The following is a 22,109-nucleotide window of genomic DNA, read 5'->3' as shown; positions in this document are numbered from 1 at the left end:
ATGCATTCCAGTGTATAGCTGAAGAGACATTGGGATTTCAGAAAAAACTTTGAGAAATTACATGACTCCCTACCATTTTAGAACTGGGCTACTTATTTTCAAAATTCACATCAACCAGTAACTGAAATATTTATTAAAAAGATGGATTTTGCACTCAAAATCTCAAGGCGTGAAGACACTGATGCCTTCAACGTAAGTTTTATTCAGGGGCCGTGTTCAACCCTGGCAGGCACAGTGTGGTTTAGTATTTCCCTGCCATACCGATATACGTAATCTCCTCTGGTAGAGCCATGACCCTTCCTGGACCAAGAGGAGAGCTCCATCTTCCTACTCACTTAATCCTCAGCTGTAGTCCTGGAGGAAACGCCTCTTGCTGGGGCAAGGGGAAATGAAGCAATTCAGGCAGTGATGGTTTCCCCCAATATACCTCAACCCTGCTCTGCAGTTGGTAAGGGGAATTCAGTCACCCTGCGCTCATTGCCAAAACCCTCCCCCTTCACTGCTCCAGCAATAGGGCCCCCACCCAATATAGCCAGGGTCTGCCCTTTCCTGGGCTGAAGATACGTATGGCCTTCCTGCTCATTAGATCCTTCGTTCTGTAAGCACGCCAAACCGTGCTGTATGTTCGTCTGATCCAGCTGCTACACTCAGGGAGCCATGTCCCTGAGAGGATGAGTGACAGTGTGGTCCTCGCCCAGGGGAACAAACCAAACCTTTAAAGTAGGAGTATTTTCCCTTGGTCTCTATACAGCAAGAGCGGACAGTTTGACTGCCCCCCGCAAAGTCAGCTGCAGCCAACACGTGCCAGTGCGGGCCCTGGTGCTCTCTTGTTTAATGCCAGCCAGCACCCACCTATGGAAATGTTTCCCCTCCATGTAGTCTGTTGCGGAGCTTGCCAGGATTTGTGTATTTTGGCCACAGACTTGTTTCTTCTTCCTGGCTTAGAGCAGATGGTGGCGCTGTGCATGCAACACTTTCACACTGTTTGCAGACTGGGGGAAGGGAATGAAAGGGAGAGGAAGATTGGGAGGAGGGACTGAGCAACGGCTTTGCGCATCCACCCTTCGTCCTGGGAATTTCATTCTGCTTTTTTCAGAAAAATCTGAAAAGATAGAATGGGGGAGAATAAGAGAAAGGAAGCAAAAGGCCTCAGGGTTGGGCACTTTCTCAGGCCGTCCCCAGGCTAGCAGGAAGAGAGGACACACGTGTGAAGTTTGTTTTACAGAAGACCTCCAGGAAGGGCATTCAAATGAGGGTGGGGTTTTTGGGTTTTTTTTTTGCTAATTTGTTGCTGACAAGACACCATCTTGAGGTGATACCAAAAGATCACGTGACTGCAGCCTGCGACTAGCCTCCAAAGGGCAGTGCACACACCCCTTACTTAGCGATGCTGGTTTGGGGGACAGGCAAGCAAGGTGACAGCTCTGAGGCATTTGCCCCCTTAGAAATGCAAGACACAAATGATGTTAGAGGGCAGAAAAAGCCAAATCCACTGGCCCAGACCCTCAGGCTATTAGAACTGTGGTGGGTTTGAAGGGACACTATCAAGAATTTAATTGTTTAAAAAATACTCTGGATGTTTAAACATTCCTTGTACAAGCCCATTTTCTCCCTTCTCAGTTGTCTGGCTAGTAGTAAGGGGCAAGCACCTATTCCTTTCTCCAAAGGACACAAAAGGGTGGTTTTAACAACAGTCACATAGCCAGGAAAGCACTTGCCCCAACTAGAGTAACAATCCCTTTGTGCAACTCACTAGAACTCCACAGGTTCATCTCTACATTAAAAGCTTCTGTACAAAATGCATTGCCACTTAGGAGCCTATCCTACGCCCATGGAGACCCAGATGAGCTTTTCCATTAGCTTTCATGGGAGCAGGATTGTGCTTCTAAGACCAGGCACTCTGGATTCAACAGGTTGAAAGGCCACTCACCCTTCTCCCCTCAAGGAGAACTCAAAATCCCACCACCCCTTTTACCCTGATATCTGCTCTTCCTGTGTGGGAAGAATTTGGGGGGAGGGGAGGGGTTCTGTCTGTTCCAGGCTGTTGGAAGGAGCTGTCCAGATCTAAGTTGCTTTTTTTAAGCCAGAAAAACAGGTTACCTCACTCAAGATGATCCACACTGGAGAATCAGTCTGGATGACCAGTCGGATGGCTTCTAGAGGCCCAAATGAAGGGTCCACTTCTCCTTCTGCAACACCCTTAGAAAAGGAGCCTAATGGAGAAAAGCAGACAGGTCTGGGGTAGAATATCCTCCCAAGAGCAGCCGAACTGAACTTAAGACTGCTAAGCAAGCAGTCCCCCCCCCAGCAGCAAGCAGTCTCATTTTCAGTCTAGTTTTCCAGTAGCTGTTACAGAGTACTAACCCAGGCCTTTGCTGGGAGCCTTTGATGGATTATGGTCCTGTACAAACCAACGACTCTTCCTCTTTAAGCAGCTGCAACATTTAAGTGTTGCCTACCACTGAACCTGTCAGAGGGTAACCTCCTGTGCTCATTGTTTTTAGTTTGCACAGAGCACCAACCTACCTGACTGATCCACTGCACTCTCTCCAATGAAAGGGAGTCAGGGCATTGTGAGGTCAAACATATGCCCTTCCCAGAATAGCAATACCTTTAAAAAAAGTGATGCATCTCAACCAAAGAAACTGGATTCAGAAGTCTAGAAGTGCAGAGACCTACATGGCCAGTAGGTGGCAGTGTTTCACAAGTTAACATTTAATGCATCTATGGAAACCTTGTGAAGTTGAACAGGGTCCTGGAGAAAAGGACACTGTAAGGAGAATATTTAGTCCCTTAACTTTCCTGAGCATGTCTGTATGGTGGCAAAGGCCACCAGAATGCAAACAGCAGCACAGGAATTCCTCACTCAGCCTTGGCTACCCTGAACCACAAGCTGGAGCCTGTACTTTGTGATAAAGGAGCTCCATCTCCAGAGATTTTCTTCAGCTCTTTAAGGCGTGCTGGAGGCATGGTTCCAGTAGGGACCTTTCCTGCCCTAGGATCTTCCTGGGTGGTGTATTTGAACCGTGTGTCCACACCAATGTATGCATGAGCCCACAGTACTGCCTGCTCTGCAGAGCAGAAAAAAGAAGGTGAAATTGACTTAAAAAATCACATCTATAATTTTTCCCTCATCGTGAAAACCTTTGCTCTCTCCAACAATGCTCCACGTGGGAACCCTCAAAGCCATGCAGCAGCAGCAAGGATCCTAGCACAAGGCATCTGAAAACTACTCCTGTTGGTGCTTCTGAGAGGAAACTTGCTGGAAGTTACTAACGAATGCACCAGGACAGCATTTTGCTTAATTGAAAGCCAACTTTGTTCGTTCCCTTCAGGTCTGTTCAATTCCTCTTTCCCTGCGCTGGGAATCAGCTTTAATCCTTCTATATTGTTAGATGAGAGGGAGTGTGCACACCCTGCACAAAGGAGAACTGTGATTAAAACCCATCCAAGTTTTGGCTCATGGAGAGAAAAAAAGCCTAACTTGCTCTACATGATTGACTTTCAATCTCATTTCCAGGCAAATCAATTCCAAGGAAGGTTTTTAGTGGTCTTTATTCGTTTATTCAATGTGGCGCATTATCAGCAAACAGCAGGCCAGCTTTTGCCTTGAACAAGTAATTTACCTATCTGTATGTAGCCATCTGATGTCCTGTGGTACTTGAACACTGTCCCTCTTCCCTCCTGCAGGGCTTCCTTATCTGACTGGAGACTCTGTGCGGGAAACAGACAGTCATTGCAGAAAGCCAGTGGCAAGAATTTCGGAAGCCTGCTGTGGGTACAGCATTAATAGGCAGAGCCATAAAGCAAACAGCATTGCAACTTTCAAAGGAAATCACTGCAGCAACATGTAGACTTGTTGTAAGGTCTTTCCTGTCAAGCACAAGTATAATATATTAAAACACATATGGGAGTTATTAAACCATGAGGTCTCTCTACTGCCATGGGCTTGTGTCTTACCTACAGACAGGCAGCAACAGCACCTGGTTTACCCCATTGCTTTGGGTATGAGCCAGGACTAGGGTTTGGGTTCTGATTAGACAGCACAGAAGTTTTACATGCTCTTCTTGAAAGATTTTATCCCAAAGTGGTGGAAATCTGACAAGATTATCTGTTCTGGTCTTAATGAGATCCTGGATTAGAATCACAAGAGAACAGGTGTTCTGCAAGATTCCATTGGCATCTGGACTGGAAAGTATGCACCTAATGGTTTCTGATCTGAATTGGAACAAAAACCATAGGGGGATGGTTCAGATTGGGAATCTGAATCTACCTGCCCTCCCACCCACCTTGTAATTTGATTGTCTTTGGATTGCAGGTTCTGGTCTAATATTAACCTAGATAGAAGTTATATATCCAACACCAGGCTGCCATGTGACGTTGAGGACAAACTGCAGGAAGGAACCAGCCAGAGTCTCCAGCTGGTAGAAGCAGCTGCAGACGCAACCAAAGCAGGGACTGCTGCATTTGGAGGGAGTGGGGAGCATAAAATGGGGCCCTGCTCAGGCTACCTCTCACCCCAACAGAAGTATGCAAGGGAGACCCCCGCCCCTCTCTGGCGGCAGTAGAACGCAGCAGTGCCTCCCTTCCTCATGTGGTTGTGGGGAAAAAGTGCAGAATGGAGCCAGCCAGAGACTCCAGGCAGTACAAGCAGCTGCAGAAGTAGCCACAGCAGGGACCACCGGACATTCAGAAAACTTTCTACAGTTTTGATTGGACTTTCTCTACCCTGTGCTGATTAGCTGTTTACTCCAACCCTCTCCCTGCCCCTCCCTTCAGCTTCATTCCACACCTGCCCCTCTTGTCCCCTGCCCTGTCCCGCTCACCCCACTTCCCTTCAGCATCTCCTTTCCCTTCATCTTTCTGTCTGTTTACCTGATTCCCCTCTGAACTAAACCAAGTGCCAAGCAAAAGTCATTGGACAAACATGACATTTGCTGCAATCACTCTGCTTGTGTGTTAGACCTTTTCCCCCACTGGTGCCTGTCTCGTCTGCTTAGACTGTAAGCTCTGCAGGGACTGTCTGCTCCTCTGTGTTTCTGGAGCACCGAGCACAGTGGGCCAAAGGCACCACTGTAATAGGCATGATTATTAGTAACAAAGTCAGAAGAGTCTGATACTAGCAGAACCAGCAGACATGTCAAAGAGCCAATAGATCCCGTGCACTTACTAAACATTTTCCTTAGAATTTTAAATTCCCTCATCCAAAAAACTTCCACTTCTCCCTACTCCCAAACTCCAGCCCGATCCCCCATAACTTACATCGAAGGGCAAAACCTCCACAGTTGTGTTGAAGAGTTTGTCTTCAGGGTGTTCAATGTTGCCACTGCGGAAGAAGAATCTGTGTAACAGAGACCAAAGCTGTAAGAATCTGACTGGATTTAGAGGTGCGGCGGGACCATCGCATCTCCTGTCAGGAGTGATTTATTGAATGTCTGAACCAAACAGGCAGTTTTACACTCACAGAGAGCCGCTTTCCTTGAGATGGGGACACTGAGATAGCTCTTTATGCAAAAACAGCTAATTATGGATTATTGTTTCATTGCATTTACAAATGAAGGGTTCTAGTGCGTACGGGACCAAACATAAGCAGCTGTTATCCCAATGAGCAGAACTTAAGAGGTAACAGAGTGAGCTCTGGGTGATGGAGGGCTGTGGGAGTTCTGGGCATAAATGGACCTTCTGGATACGGGGTTTTTCCTGTCACCCTTGCCGCAGGTGTATCGGGATTATAACTAACACACACGCACGGAAAAGGGAGTCTCAGAGATAAGATGCCTCAACCCCAGATCAAGACAAAACTGCCAGGCCTTGTGAAGTACACGCACCACCACATCCTGGGCCTGAACAAGAGCCATGTGAAGATGAGGTTTTTTCCCTCTGGAAAAACAGGCCCCTCTAGACCCTTAGCATCTGGCACAGCTTCCCCTCACCTGTAAAAGCGGGAGAGCGACAACAGTGCACACCTGCCTCATGGGGGAGGGGAGGCTCTGGGATGGACGTTTGCATACCATGGAGGGATACCATGGCGTGATGAGCAAGGCCTTACTCTGGGGCATGCTTAGGAATGAAAAACCCAGGCAGGACTGTTTCCCAGAAAAGTTAGTGTCCTACTACTGACTATCAAGAGTCTGACCCATAAACTACTCTCCCCAGTTAGGATCCAATCTTATTCTCCTACAAAGACTACCCCCCTCCACCCCCAAGGGAACTGAACTGAGTCAGGAGACCCTCTGCCCTTTAGACAAAATGCATTCACAGAGCTGTGTTATCTGTCCGCAACACAGAACAGGGTACTGACTACAGCTGTTTCTATTATTCTGCTGCTCTTCCCTGGCAGTGGTCAGAGCTACACAAAGCCAAGTCTAGAATCAGGGTGTGCAGGTTTCTGCCCTGCAGCCAGCAGGATGGGACACCTGTCTGGGCATGAGGGACAACACTCCAGAGAGGAAAATCAAGACATCTGACATAAGGAGTGAAATGACAAAGGCTTGCCTTTGCAAGGAGGGGCAGCAACAAGTTAAATGCAAAGGAAAGTAAAATGGAGTCAGAGAAGGAGCCTGCACCACTTGGGATAAAAATCAGGGTAATATGGGGACAGGGGGGAAGAAAAACGGGGAAGCACATCTCAGCCCTTGGTTTTGTATATTTCCCCCACCACCGAGCACACCCCAACACACTAACCTTTCGATGTGGAGTGGTTTAAAGAATCTGAATCGGATGAAGTCTCCTGCCACAGGGGTGAATGCCCAGAAGAAGTCCTCTCTCAGGTAGGCTTTCTCCAAGGTAAAGTGTTGGTAGGTTTTCAGACTGGTGCTCACCTCTGCGGGAGGGTTGACATGTTCTTTTCGCAGGGCTTGCTTTCCAAAGTCTTTGTCCTCAACACATACAATGCAAAGCAAGAGTGAAGTCTCACACACGGCTTTCATTGAATGAGAAATAAATAGGGTTTTCAGCTTTAGGGAGACACAGATTAAAGGCCCCAACATCCCAATGCCAAAGTATCAGTGCAACATTTACAGAATGTGAGATAGAAACTGGTTTGCAAAGGGCGTGGGGAACAACAGAGCACTCGGGTTCTTTTGGGGAGCTGATTCCCAGAAGCACAAGGCTGCAAAGGGGAAATCATCATCATATGCACTGTGGTAGCACATAGGAGGCCCAATCAGGGACCAAGGCCCAATTGTGGTAGGTGACATACAAACACAGAACCCTGCCTCAAGCATCTTATAAGCTAAGGAAAGTCTTAGTTAACCTGGGTCAAATGATTTGCCAGTGATGGAGTTATGTCAGATATTGACTGGGTTATATGGACAGGATGATACCATATATTTATATAAAGTGATATTTTGTATCAGTTACAGAGCTATAGCCGAGTACAAATCCTGCTTCTCGCATTTTCATTGCAAAATATACTTTATTAAAAAAATTAGTGGCACTATTCTGTAGTTGGATTTTGTTAAAATTTAAATACCCCGCCCCACAATTTACACTCTTAAGAAGTGAGCCTTAATGTGCCTAAAAATAAACACCAAGAATCAGATAAAACACAGCAACCCGGCAAGACCATGACATGACAAGAAGGGCTGTTCTACTACAAACTACAGCTGTGTTGTGATGCTCAAGACTGAAGGTCAAGTACCTCCAGTCTCTGGAGAAGGGTGGAAACACCTGTCAACCTCACCCTCACTTCAAGTGCAGCTCTGATGCACTGAAACAAACGGGATTAGGGAAACTTGGCTAGTAAATGTGTCCTAACCTCTTCAGTCATGGCACTTGCCCTGCTTCAAGACCTGGTTTCCTGACTGAATTCCGATTTCCTTCCAACATATTTTAAAAACTTCATTATCTCGGGAAGTAAAACATTCCTCTTCTGTTTGGTGCCTCCCTTCCTCCTGTAATGCCCTGAATGAAGCATTTGCTTCCCCTGCTCAAAAGTTAGAAAACTCAAATGCCATTGAATCTATGAATTTGCATTACACAACCACCACAGCATTAACAAGCAGCTTTTAGTACAGACAGATTGCCTAGCAACCAGCAGACAGATTGCCTAACAACCAGCAGTCCACTGATGACAGGAAGAAAAAGGAGACACAGGGCAGTTTATTAAAGGTGTCTAAAATGTTCATTTAAATTTGCTGAGCTTGAAGGTGTCCCATGTTGAAAAAACAAAACAAGGAGTAGGGGTGTTGCATTACTCCACCCACAAATGGAAACCTGACAATTAAGATATGAAACTCCAAGCACCACATCTGATTTCCAAATGCAGCAAGTTGGCGTGCGCATGTGAATCCAGCGTGCAAGAAGGGCCTAACATCAGGGAGATCTTTATGGGTGGGGGAAGAATGCCATGCCACGGTGTCAGATACCCACTTTCAATTTCTGTATCTTCCCAGCCAAGGAGGAGTGGGTTCCCACATGCTGGAAGAGCGAGGGCTTGAAGCGGATTCTCAGGTTCGCCTTCTGCCTGTCACAATGTTTCTGAAATGAGAAAGCACTATGAGAACTCTGGCTTCTGCCTTTGTCATTCAGAGAGCCCAGATCACCAGGAATGGGGGAAAGCAAAGGTCAGGTCAGATCATGGGGGAGAGAAGGGTGGGAAACACCCTTTAACAGAGTGACCTGTGACTGGTGACACTTTACTCTGCCTTTGATTTGCAAGTACGATGAATCTGTCAGTGACTTTCAGCTGATTATGCAGCAGGATTTGGTGAGCTGCTCCACCAGCAGAAGCAATGGCACCTATGCTCTTATTAATTCCTTAATTAATTAATTAATTAATTTCCTACATTTCAAACTCTCCTCCTCACCCAACACTGCCAAGTGTATTTTGCCATCTGCCTAATCAGTGCCCTTCCTCTCTAAGTTCTCAGCTGTTAATATCAAAGGAACAAAATAGATCAGCCTTTCTGGTTTGCCTGGAAACTCATTTCGTTCCTCCCTTCTTCAATCCCTGGATCTTCATTGACTGAAGAGCAGAGCGCTCAGCTGGTTTAGTTCTTCCTCCCATACAACGCTCCTCTCTCTTTGGGCAAGCTGGGTACCGGCTCTGGAGGGTTTTTCTTAGTTTGCTAGTTCCTCTGGCAAAGCTGTTTGGCCTGATTTCAAACCACCCCAACAAGGTGAGGTTGAAAGTTCAATTCTAATCTGAACTACCTTATCAGAAAGAAAAGGAGTTCTTGTGGCACCTTAGAGACTAACCAATTTATTTGAGCATAAGCTTTTGTGAGCTACAGCTCACTTCATCGGATGCTGTAGCTCACGAAAGCTCGTGCTCAAATAAATTGGTTAGTCGCTAAGGTGCCACAAGTACTTCTTTTCTTTTTGCGAATACAGACTAACATGGCTGCTACTCTGAAACCTACCTTATCAGGTTCACATTCTACAGAGGAGAGAGAGAGCAGAAAGGGACAAAGGCAAAAAAAGAATGAGGAAAATATTGTGAATGTGGAGCAGAGAGAGAACCAGACAGAGAGATATTTGGGAAAGGAGCAGAGAGGAGTCCTAGGGAAAAGACAGTCTAGTTATATCATATTCAGGACCTCTATTGGAAGTCCCTGCCTTGTGGGGATTTATCCCCAGTATATTGCCCCGAAGTCGCATTAGCTAGAAATTTAATTCAGTTTTCCTTGTGGGGAGGGCAATGGGATGCAAATATGGATTTAAGCACAGGGAAAAATAAATAGTTTTTATGGTACAACAATTTTTGTGACCCCACTTATAGGGATGTTTGCAAAGTTTCAAACTCAATGTTTATGTACCCTTTACATGGGCTCTCTGAATGCAGTCCCTGCACTATACGAAGACCTGAAGAGGGGGACAAGCTGCATAGAATCCTATCAGTGGTACTCAAGCCTTCCCTGCTAAGCAAGCCCCTGGCATAGCCGGTTACCTGTGCAGTACCTGTGCCAACTTCAAGAGATCAAAAATCATGAGCTGGACTCCCAGAAATCATGAAATTGGCCCCAAAATCATGACATTTAAAAAAGAGATTATAGTGTGTTTTTTAGCTCAGTCTCTTGATGTTTGAAGTCCCCCTGCCCATCCCCAGGGTGTGTGCATGGTAGTGTTGCCCACTCTCCCACATGTACTGGATAAGGTGACTTTCGCCCCTGCTGCAGAAGCTCTCACCTCCCACATCTGCCTGTCTTCTGCCCAGCAATTAATCCTGTCCTCACCCACCCCCCTCAATTCAGTCCTCCCATCATCACCACCCCATCAGTTCAGCTCTCCCACCCCATCCACCCCCACTTCCCTCAGTTCACCCTCCCAGAACTCACCCCATCTGCTCAGAACCCACCATCAATACAGGCGCCCTACCCCATCATCCCCCACTCTCCTCACTTCAGTCCCCCTGCAGCCCTCAGGCCATGGTTCAGCCCTCCCAGCCTCACCTCTGCTCCTCTTAGGTTTCTTCACCCTCCCCAGATGTGGGGCGGAGGGGCTGCAGTGAGGTCCCCTCTCCCGTTTCCCAGGCTGGCAGGGGAGCAGCCACCTGCGCTTGACATCGGGAGCCTGGCCCTGCTGCCACACACCCGAGGCTTGACGGGAGGAGCCCCCGGTGGCTGACAGGATCGCTAAGTAAAATTAAGCCTCACTTTTAGAGCTCTCAGATGTCAGGACCATTCCCCCCCACCACCATCCTGACCTTTGAGAGTTCTATCGTGAACTCATGAGCGAGGCTTAATTTTACTCAGCAATTGTGACTCTCATAATCAATCCACAAGAGTTGGCATGTCTGTCTGTGCCTCCCTGGAACCTGGACATTCCAGGGGTATTCTCTGCAGGCTGCATTTGAGCTAATCCGTTAATCCAACTTTCATTACATTATAAAATTAAAACTAGCCATGTTAATGGGAGAATCCCTTTGCACTGCCAGCAAAAAACAAGAGCTCATTTCAGGTCCCTATTTTAACCTAGATGGGAAAAACAGGTTAGGGCATTTGTTAGTGCCCTTAACAAAATGAGGAAGGGGTGGCGGGGGTGCTGAGGACACATTTAGTGAAAGCACTGTTGCCCTAGGCCCATTAGGGTGGGGAACAGCTCCACAGCAAGGTCAGCTCTTCATATACAACTTTACTAAACCTACCATTAGTTTTCAAATGTAAAGAGAACAGGGTATACCCAGATCGGGCAAAGCATTTCCCAAAAAGCTCAGGTCAAGCAAACTTTCAATCAAGAAAGCAAATCCTAGCAGCTACCAATTTGATTCGACACAGTGGGATTTACAAGTCATGTTTCAAGGGGCACTGCACAGAGTTAATCATGCACACAGTGGGAGAAGGAGCCAGAAACCCACACTAGAATTAGGTTAAATGTGTAGCAAAGCAACAATTCAGAGGTTTGTAGCATCCCCTGAGAAGACAGTGGAGGGGAAGCAGCCAAGTAGGAGAGTATGAGCTAACCTGGCTGTGCAGTGGGAATTGCATTAAAAGACTGCTCAAGCTAAAGGCTTTACAAGGGGGTGGGGGTGGGGAGCACCAGCTGCATCTCATCACTCCCGCATGGAGCAGATGCACAAACAAATCCCCATCTTGCCCAGACCAGGAGAAGAGGTTCTGTAGGATGTGCTGATTGAGAATGGGTCTGTCACCCAAGAGCACACCGGGCCAAAACCACCTGAAGAACAAACAAAAGGTGTTCGGAATGCAGATCATCCTACACACAAGAGGATCTAATGGATACTGCTACCTATCTCTCTTAGAGCGAGCAGAGGAGGAAAGATAAAAACCTATTAGAGACAGATACTAGCCCTGCTTTTCTGGGGTCTCTGCAGCACTGACCTCTGCCTCAGATTTAAATGTATTCAAAATACAAAACCAGAGTGTGCATCTGGCAACGAGTTCATCTCACACTCACGGCTGCAACCCTCATCCTCCCATGCCCTCCACTCCACTCCATCCCGGTTACTCTAATCTTTTGTTGTTGCTAGTTTAATTTAGAACACCAGAAAGGATGTCCCTTTCTTATTGTCATCTGTAAAGCATCAGACACACATAGCATGGTAAATAATAGATCATAATGACCACAGTACAGCAATAAGGATTCCCTTAGATTCCTCCCACGCTCCACATCTCTACATGGCTACCACTCTCCTGGCTGTGGAGAAGCTCAGGGAGCTGCAATGGGATCCCTGATCTGCTCTGGTTCCATTGAGACACACGAGTCAGCATGCACCTGTGCTCCAAATTGAGAGGGCACTCAAGTGCAATTCCAAAGGGTTATTTTGCTGTTACGATAAGTGAAGGAGGGTGGGGGGGATGGAGGCTTCAAGGAAGGGAACACACAGAAGTTAAAAAAGATAAGATAAAACCACGGAGGGGAAGAGACCACTCTCCTTAGGGTTTGGGGGAAAATCCTCTACTGACGGAGTTAAACAAGGAGCCGGTCTCAATTTCCACTAGCAACGAAGAGATTATTGCCCAGAATGGGAAGTATCCTTCTATAGAAGGGAGGTTCTGACTTTTCTACCCATCACAAAGAATACCCATAAAGCATCTCTTAGCAACATGCTAATCTGGAAGGCAACATATTGAACTTTCCAAACATTTTTTCCTAGGTAAGATCCTGAACAAAGCTTTCCTGGCTAAATGAGATTAACAAAGATTCAGAACAAAATTTCATCATCACTACTTATAAAAAGAGATCTTCCCGTCTTTGCCAGCAAGTTCTGGAAATTCAGAGCAAGTGCAGAGTGGAAAGATTCTCAGTGCCCTCTGTGGGGATTGTTTACTTACCGCATCTTTTTCTGGATTGCAGACTTTCACCCAAAGGATGTGATCAAGGAGCCAGTCAATGGGCTTGTCCTTGTAGAACATGAGTATAAACTCCACTATCAGGCTGAGATCCAGCGATTTGAACATCTTTCCTGCAAGCATATTTGGATGGAGAAGAAACAAAGCAGATACAGTGTGAAACAAACAAGATCCAGCAACTGAAAAGAATTACAAGTTCCTCAGGTTTCAGAGTAGTAGCCGTGTTAGTCTGTATCCGCAAAAAGAAAAGGAGTACTTGTGGCACCTTAGAGACTAACCAATTTATTTGAGCATAAGCTGGGAAAACTGGTCTCTCTCCTTGTATCTCTAACGGAGTTTCAAGTAACCATGGATCTGCGCAGTTGGAGCTTACGCACCAGGATCACTGATGCTGCCAGTACAGTTCTAAAATTAGCATTCATTATAGACTGTTGCTAGCGAGTTAGCAACACACACAGTTATGAGTCTCACTGAAGTCAAGGTCAATAGCATGGAACACTCACACCAGGTGGGGAGGGGGCACCAGAGGGGTATGGGTGAAAATGGCATTCACACACAGTTCTAGCATAGATTATTTTCCTGCCCTGAGAGTTCAGAAAGACATCAAACCCCGTTAAACTAACGTAGCCAACACCCAGCAGAGGAATATCCAAACTGCTTGCATAACCATACAGTGCTGCTCCTGAAATAGTTCTCAGCTGATGTAAAACTTCCTCTGGCCCACAGACTGATTGTGTTATGGCAGATGCTTCTAGATCCCGCCCAACCAAGAAGCAACCAGTCACATCCAGGAAGTGAGCCTCTCTGCTGGGCCACTAGGTAGATTTACTTTTTTATTAAAAATGAATCAGAATATCAGTAGTTTAATGCTTGTGGAAGATGCAACATGGACAAGCATGGACTTGCACCGTCCCTACCCACTTGTAAGCAAAGTCTCGCAGGCAGCTTGGCCTGTTTTAACACAGCACATCAATAAAACTTTACGCCATATGAAAGGCAATGAGAAGTTAGAGGCAGTTGCTATTGCCATGCTCTGCATTTTATCTGAACTGTGTCAACAGGAAGGTGACTGACACACAGGTTCTCATTCCAGCTGTGTAACTATCCCAGGGCCAGGAGGCTCAGGACAGAAAACTTTGAGATAGTTTTTATTTCCTGAGCAAGTCAAAGGGTCACTATAAAAGTGTTAGAAGAAGCCAAGCATATGGAATTTACCCTTACTATGGGAAAACATCTCCAAGCAAGGAGGTTGCTGTTTGTGAGATCTAGCCAGCTATGCGATAGCCACATTTGGAAGGTGCTCGGGGAGGGTGGGAGGAGGAAGAGAGTCAGTTACCAATAAACCCAAGCTGTGAGAATTCCAGGATCATCCACTCCTCAGACGGCTGCTGCAGAGCAAAGTTCTTCATTGTGCTGAGATAGTTTGGTTTGGCTACAATGTCGTCCTCCAGCTGCAAGGGAAAAAGGAAACTTAGCACATGCAACAAAAACACATGTTCTGTTCCAGTCTCTCCGCTGCACAACATTCAACACAGAGGGCAGGGGAAGGTGGTTTTGGCAAAGAGAGTTTATTGTGGAAACATACGCTTCTAACCTAGTCCAACAAGCTAAGGGAATACTGACGCCTACTCTTCGTGAATCTCCACCTCTTCCATTCCTGGGCAGAATTCTTTAGCCTGTTTGGCCAAAGGGAACTTTAACAGCTGTGCTGGGTAAGCTGCAGCTCATACATGACAGCAGAGGGACTGCTACTTTTCTAGCTATTAGACCAGGTTCCATTGTAAAGCTTTTCTGCAGCGTGGCACCACAGGCTGGCAAATTTCAAAGTGAGCCATCCCTCCCACAGCCGCATGCTGCTCATAATGTAGAGCTAATATGCTTTGTTTTCAGGAGACTCTACCTCACATTACAATGAAGACTTATGTTTTGGCTTACAAAGGGTTAATCTAACCTTTGTAAAAGGTCCAAAGTAAATATCTGTGCACGCGTGGGGGGGAAGGGGGCGGTAGAGAGAGAGAGAGCGCGCGCACGAGCTGGTTGAAGGAGAAAGTTAGAGGAGTTCCTGAATCAGACTTGGGAGGACTGGATGGGAAAGAGACCGCATATCCTATGAGTGTCACATTTGGAGAAGAGTCGACACCAGAAACACTCCAACAGCATTTGAATTAACCTCTCCCTTCTTCCCCTCCCTGACCCAAAGACTCCACTTTATGTTTTACACACACACACAGACACACACACACACACACACCCCTCCCCTCACTCACTGGTACAAGACACGTGTCTCAGTGAATTCATACATTCCCACCCCACCATCAAACTTACCTGCACATAGTAAATGCCTTTGGACTGGGCATACATCATTAAAAAGCAGTAATCTAGGTTCTGTTTAGTTCTCCACCTGCAAACCAGACAACTGTGATGAGAACACCACTACCTTACCATCAGTCAGCAGATGCTTCATCTAGGGAGTGTGACGGTCTGTGTACCCTTACATTCACCCCTTTACGGGACTATGATAAATTTTGTACAAAGCATACCTTGTAAGGTGTCATTTGAAAACTCATAATTTGCTAATCATTATTGTCCCGGTAAAGTATGTGTGGCAACACTGCATGTAAATTTATAATATTCCTCTGTATGGTATTATTAAGACATGTTCCAAGTCTGGGGGAGCAGCCTCAGATCAGTTCCCCAGAAACAAAAGGCTAGCCAACGCCCCAGCCAGGTGTCTACAAAATCAAATGAACCACCACTTGGTTAAGTGGCCATTCTTTGGCAGGAACGAGGATATGAGTGAAAATCTACATCTTGACAAAGAAACAGCTGGGGGTTCCCATCCATACAGACTTTCTGTCTCCTGAACCTCAGTTGGAGGTGATTCCCAAATAAGAGAAACAACTATAAGAAGAGAGAGGAGACACCACAAATTATCCCTCCTTTTCTCTCAATGGCATCCACAACACCTGAAGAACAAAGGAAAAAGCTTTGGACTTGGGGGAGGGATCCTGACTACAAGGAATTCAGGCAGTAAGACTGCTAGAACATGTGGCGGGAGAGACTTTGCTTTGAATTCACTTAGCTTGTTAGTTAAGCATTAGTTGCATTTTACTTTTATTTTCTTGTAACCCATTTCTGACTTTTATGCCTCATTACTTGTTGTCATTTAAAATCTATCTTTTATAGATAATACACTTGTTTTATCTAAACCAGTGTGTGTTTTGGGACACTCCATTTGGAATAATAGGATGTGTGCATATCATTTTCTATTAATAAAATGACAGACTTTATACGAGCTTGCATTGCCCAGGAGAAAGCTGGGCAGTACAAGACACACATTTCTGGGGGAGTCTGGGACTGGGAATTTGCTGGTGTTGCTCTGCAGTGTAACGCATGAGTGGCTGGCCATAGCACTCGTATACTATAACTGGGAGTAATTTACATGCTGGAGACTGTGTGTGAGCAGACCGGGAGTGGCTGCTCTCACAGCGAAGCAGTGTTAAAAGGCATCCCAGATTGGAAAACTGAGGGGACAGAGCTGTTAATCAGTCCAGATTGTACCCCAGGTAATATCATCATAGAATATCAGGGTTGGAAGGGACCTCAGGAGGTCATCTAGTCCAACCCCCTGCTCAAAGCAGGACCAATCCCCAACTAAATCATCCCAGTCAGGGCTTTGTCAAGCCTGACCTTAAAAACTTCTAAGGAAGGAGATTCCACCACCTCCCTAGGTAACGCATTCCAGTGTTTCACCACGCTCCTAGTGAAAAAGTTTTTTCTAATATCCAACCTAAACGTCCCCCACTGTAACTTGAGACCATTACTCCTCGTTCTGTCATCTGCTACCACTGAGAACAGTCTAGATCCATCCTCTTTGGAACCCCCTTTCAGGTAGTTGAAAGCAGCTATCAAATCCCCCCTCATTCTTCTCTTCTGCAGACTAAACAATCCCAGTTCCCTCAGCCTCTCCTCATAAGTCATGTATTCCAGTCCCCTAATCATTTTTGTTGCCCTCTGCTGGACTCCTTCCAATTTTTCCACATCCTTCTTGTAGTGTGGGGCCCAAAACTGGACACAGTACTCCAGATGAGGCCTCACCAATGTCGAATAGAGGGGAACGATCACGTTCCTCGATCTGCTGGCAATGCCCCTACTTATACATCCCAAAATGCCATTGGCCTTCTTGGCAACAAGGGCACACTGTTGACACATATCTAGCTTCTCATCCACTGTAACCCCTAGGTCCTTTTCTGCAGAACTGCTGGCGAGCCATTCAGTCCCTAGTCTGTAGTGGTGCATGGGATTCTTCTGTCCTAAGTGCAGGACTCTGCACTTGTCCTTGTTGAACCTCATCAGATTTCTTTTGGCCCAATCCTCTAATTTGTCTAGGTCCCTCTGGATCCTATCCCTACCCTCCAGTGTATCTACCTCTCCTCCCAGTTTAGTGTCATCTGCAAACTTGGTGAGGGTGCAATCCACGCCATCCTCCAGATCATTAATGTCACAGAGAGCCAACACAATACACCTTTCACTTTCACCGGAGGAGAAAAAGGGATAAAGAAAGCCTGTTCTTTACTATATGATTAATTTGGAGTTAACTGGAAAACAAGTGGCTTCTCGAGGTAAGTATCCTGTAGGTTAGCAGCTTTGTCTCAGTTTGACTTGTGGAAAAGAGACATGGGAAACACAGCAGAGTAAGCCAAGCCACATGAAGCTAACAACAATGCATATTCACTAGCTCCTTAATTCTCACAAAAAGCAAATGTAAGGGCCTTGCATAAATCCACAGAAGTGTTTATCCCTTCTGAGTCAGGACTATGGAGAAAGTAAGTATTACTTATTCAGATTTTAAAGCATCTGGTATTACCTGACTCTTTCCTTGGGGTCACCAAAAGACTCCCGGAGACGAGAAAAGTCTGGATAGAAATGTGGAGAGGGGGAAATGACTTCCAGGAGACCAGAGTGTATTTCCTTGGGGAACCTGAGAGAGAAAGGTGGAAGCGAGCAATTGCTGTACCAGGCATAACATGACAGATTCAGACTGAAGTAACTCAGAAAACACCAGACCATGGAGCCAAACAAAATTAACCTCCAAGATAAAACCTCTATAGTAGTGAATGTACTTGCATGCTTAGTTCTAACAAAAGGACACCAGCAGGGTACTTGTCATGAGATTTTAAATCTCCTCTTCCCACGACTGTTTCTAACAGCCCCATGTAAGCCTGGAACTGAAATCTGTTTGTTTACTGGCATTTGTCTCTCTACTGCATGCAAACATGTTGATTTGTTATGGTAGGATTGCTCAGGGATGCTGGGCTGATAGCATAGATTTTCTTTTTTAAGTGATCCACAAGGAATGCCCCAGACATTGGCAGGAGGAGCGACACTCACCACATAAGGGAATCTAAGCCTTATTTCTTCCTTTCAGGTTTCTCTCCTCAAGTCACACTGTCCAGTTCCCTCTGTGCCACGAAAGTCCAACCTGGCGGTAAGGCGGCATCCCTGTAGGAGCCCCAAGTTGGCACGTTTGGGAGAGGAGAGGAATACCACCAGGGGTGTTAATAAGCATATGACGAGGTTTTGCGAAGATTCTAGAATATTTTAAAGATAACTTGGCAAAGCCCCAGCACACGCTTTAAAAAAGGTCACTTACGAGGCCCACCCCCACAAACTCCTTCCAGTGGCTTCCCGCGATAGTTGCACTGCAGCAGAGTGGGAGCAGACCAGCTGCCACTTCAGAGGTGGAGGAACCTGAAGAAGCCATTTGGATCCACTGCTGCTGTCTCAGTGTCCCACCTACCACTTCTGCTTGGGGTGATCTGCATTTAACCCCTTAAAAATATTCATCTGTTTTGAAGAAAAACATAAGCATTTATTTGCAGGTAAAGCCCTACAGACAATTAGCTTGACCCCAGCAAATCTGGTAGACCCAAAGTCTGATTTACTAATATAAGGTGGATATACAGGTGTTTGCAAAGTGTTACAGTAAATGCCAGTTTGCGGAGATTATATTATGCTTATTTGATAGGTTATCAAAACCACTGTAGTTGGTCTTAGCGGTTATTAGAAGACCCCCAGGAATTCTGCCTGTTTTCTACTGCTGATTTGATTTCCTATCGTGCCAGACAAAGCTACCAAAGTATATTTTCTGTCATATGGTTAAGAACAATTTAAAGGGTCACAGTCAATTAAAAAAAAGTCACTTGTCTGAAAAATGTGTACCCATTATTGTTACAAACCATATCCAAAGATTACTGTAACTGCAAGGGATTAGACAGAAAGACAGCTTTCCCCCAGTGTTTTACACTGTACATTTTGACAGCACTCTGTGTATCCTCAGTAAGGCTAAGTTTTTGTCATGGATATTTTTAGTAAAAGTCAGGGACAGGTCATGGGAAATAAACAAAAATTAACAGCAACCTGTGACCTATCTCTGACTTTCACTAAAAATAGCCATGGGAGCTCCGGGGTCCTCCTACCCCTGGGGCTGGGCTGCTGCAGGGTCCCCTTACCCTGGGCAGCTGGTAGCTGCAGGGTCCCCCCTCCTTCCTGCCGCGGCTGGGCAGTGGCACAGGGTCCCCCATCTGCTCACTGCAGCGCAGGATCCCCCCACCAGGTTGGGGGCTGGGAGCTGTGAGGGCAGGGCTGGCTGAGAGCTCCAGCCCCAGGGCAGAAAATGTCACAGAGGTCAATGGAAGTCACAGATTCCATGACCTCCATGACATAATCGTAGCCTTAATCATCAGTTTCATTGTTTAACCCCTACAGTCAGTCAGTCTCCCTTATTTATGTGTGACCATTTACGCCGCAAGGGGCGGAACAGACACGACTGACAGAGACACTCCAGGACAACAGTCCCCGAAACTACTTTTAACTTATTTTTTAAATGGATAACATTTCCAGCTGACGTCATGGCGTCCCTTTAAATTACCGTTCCTCATGCAATGTCTGAAACATGGCTTCTCATTACAGATGCTTGGACGTTGATAAAGGAGCACTTGCGCTTTCCCTGAGCAACACTCGCTTAGACTGTAGGCTACCCCCATTGAATTTAAGAGATAATTTAGGAGTTTATTGGGGAGGGAGGGAATCAAATCACTAAGTTAATTAAAGTTTTAGACCTTTCACAGAGGGGCCCTTCCTTCGATAGTGCCTGGTAATTTCATCAGGGTACATCAGACTATCAGCTCATTATCTCCTGCTAAGTATACACTCCTGCCACAAAAGGCAGACGGGTGGATCTGTCTCACTTGCACAGCAAGACAGAGGGCTCTGTTTCAGCTCTTCTGCAAAGTGCAGTAGGAATACAATGCTCTTCTGCTTTTCTATTGTTGGAAGCATGTCCCAACCCGTCTCCCATCACCAGCTCAGAAACTGGATTGAGCCGTTAGGTCACATCATCCTTTTAGAAGTCTTGCTCTTAAGGTTACTATGGTTCTTTGGAAACATGCAGACACGGAAGCTGGACTGGATTCAGAGCCTCTGTTGTTACAATTGCTTTCTTCTTCCTCTTTGAGCTCTGCTGCTGCTAACGCCTAGACCAGCTCTCTAATAACCAAGAGTTGGAGAGAAGCCTGCCACAGGTTTCCCTCAACACTTAGCAATTGTGAAGCTGCAGCAGTCACTGTAACTCTGGGGCAGAAGTTTGTTACACTACATGCAATTCCAGAGAGACCACAGATGCAAAAAGGAGCAGGGAAAGGGACACTTAGGCTGTAACAGCCTTATTTTGGTTTGAGATCATGCGTGCCAGCCATGCTGTTCACTTGCTCTAACTCTATGAGCAGGCAGGATGCTGAACTAATCAAGAATAGACACCCCCAGGATTACTGTAAATATAAATAATCCATCTTCTCGTAACACAGGACAGGAAGAGTGACTCAGATGGCACGATCATGTGCATTGAGTACATGAAAGCACAAAACTGGTTGGACAAGATCAGAAAGAAGTTAAAGATACAATACCGTATATTGTTTTAGAATTAGATGAATTTGGGATCAGCTTAATTAAGAGACAGGATGAGACTCTGGAATTTATAATGGAAAAATCAAGCAAACAAAAAGACATTTATTTTCTTTAACAAGGCTGTTACTTTGTTACAAGCCTAGTTCATATCAGGGTAACGAATGGGAATTGCTTACAAGTTTTTGATATTTTCTGCCACTCCAGTTGTATACTGTTCATCCGTCTGAAAATAAAAAATTAAACATCGTAAGAAGAGATCATTCAGTTTCAGAGAAACCAACCATCAATACTTTAAATTCCTCATCTGGATTTATTCTCTGCCCGGGCCTGCAACTCAGAAGCCACTGCTATTATTCCCCATTCTGTGCTGTCAACACTTCCATACTCCATTCATTCATCTCCAGGCCTTCTTCTGTAAGGCCCTTGTGCCTGAAATCCCCTCCCCATTTTGGTGGATCAAAACTGAACTCTTCTTCAAATCCCTCTGGTTTGGCCAGTGTTAAATCAAACCAAAATGGTAAGCGTCTGGGCCCAAGGATCGCTTCCTCCTCTATTTTCTGTACAGTGCCAAGGAGGCTGTTGGCATTCAACTAAATGAACAGTCCCCAACAGAAAAGGAATTCTACCCTCATCAGCAAAACAGAAGGGTTTCTATTATGACGTGTATTTACGTTTTGGGTTAATTTCAGCTGCAAACCTGAATCTCTCAGCTGGTCCTGAGATTTGACCTGGTCACTCTCAGCAGCTCAGGGGAAAAGGGTAATCATGCTGCATGACACTAATATAAAAGATATAAATGCAAAGACTTATGCAAGGGGCCAGTGGAGAGAAAATAAGGTCCCATGCCCTCTATTCCAGAATGCTGGATCAAGAGGCCTCCAAAGAGTTCACTGCTCTTGAAACAGCAAACACAAGTCCCAGGCCAGGATCTGAAAAGGAGGAGGGACGATGACTTTCACCATCACCAGGAGTAAGTGCTAAACAATAGCTTGCAACGACCTGCTCAGTACAAGGTGGTGTCAGATTTGGTGCCACAGTGGGGTGAGGAGTGAGATGTCAGGGGTTTAGGCCAGAAGCCAAGTCCATTGCTTTACCCAGAATAATGACAAGTCAAGTTTTTCTAGAGAGACAAGCTCTCCTTCTCAAGGAGTTCTCAGAACCACCGCGAGAGACTAATTTCTTACCCTGGCAGAGCTGGGAAAACAGCTACAAAAAAGGAAAGAAGGTGGCTTTATATTCTGGGAGTGAACATACAACTCCCATCTGTCACAATAACTGCCTCAGCACTTGGCATCGGATAGCAAACACCACATCTGCCCACACATGCCATCCTGCTTTAATTGATGATGTAGGGGAGGAATGGGGCTCCTCACCACAGTGACAACACAT

General features: G+C 45.9%; 1 protein-coding gene across 3 annotated transcripts in view; it reads right to left on the bottom strand.

Annotated features, from left to right (window-relative positions):
• Nucleotides 1-23: 23 nt before the first annotated feature.
• Nucleotides 24-22,109, bottom strand: part of MGAT4B (alpha-1,3-mannosyl-glycoprotein 4-beta-N-acetylglucosaminyltransferase B) — a 90,163-nt gene continuing 68,077 nt past the window's right edge. Inside the window, exons 6-16 of one of the 3 annotated variants that reach the window (XM_084636172.1) lie at nt 20,897-20,943; nt 17,623-17,736; nt 15,081-15,156; nt 14,092-14,206; nt 12,738-12,868; nt 8,374-8,481; nt 6,685-6,878; nt 5,263-5,326; nt 3,627-3,714; nt 2,101-2,213; nt 24-1,102 (exon numbers count right to left, since the gene is read on the bottom strand). In XM_084636172.1, coding sequence (XP_084492298.1) covers nt 1,079-1,102; nt 2,101-2,213; nt 3,627-3,714; nt 5,263-5,326; nt 6,685-6,878; nt 8,374-8,481; nt 12,738-12,868; nt 14,092-14,206; nt 15,081-15,156; nt 17,623-17,736; nt 20,897-20,943 — 1,074 coding nt within the window. In that variant the 3' untranslated portion in view covers nt 24-1,078. Of the gene's footprint in view, nt 1,103-2,100; nt 2,214-3,626; nt 3,715-5,262; nt 5,342-6,684; nt 6,879-8,373; nt 8,482-12,737; nt 12,869-14,091; nt 14,207-15,080; nt 15,157-17,622; nt 17,737-20,896; nt 20,944-22,109 lie in introns of all 3 variants that reach the window. The other 2 variants (XM_084636171.1, XM_084636173.1) reach the window with 2 other exon arrangements.

This window comes from Lepidochelys olivacea, assembly GCF_965140295.1.
Source record: "Lepidochelys olivacea isolate rLepOli2 genome assembly, chromosome: 8".
NCBI lineage: Eukaryota > Metazoa > Chordata > Testudines > Cheloniidae > Lepidochelys > Lepidochelys olivacea.
This window is presented reverse-complemented; position numbering and strand designations above follow the sequence as displayed.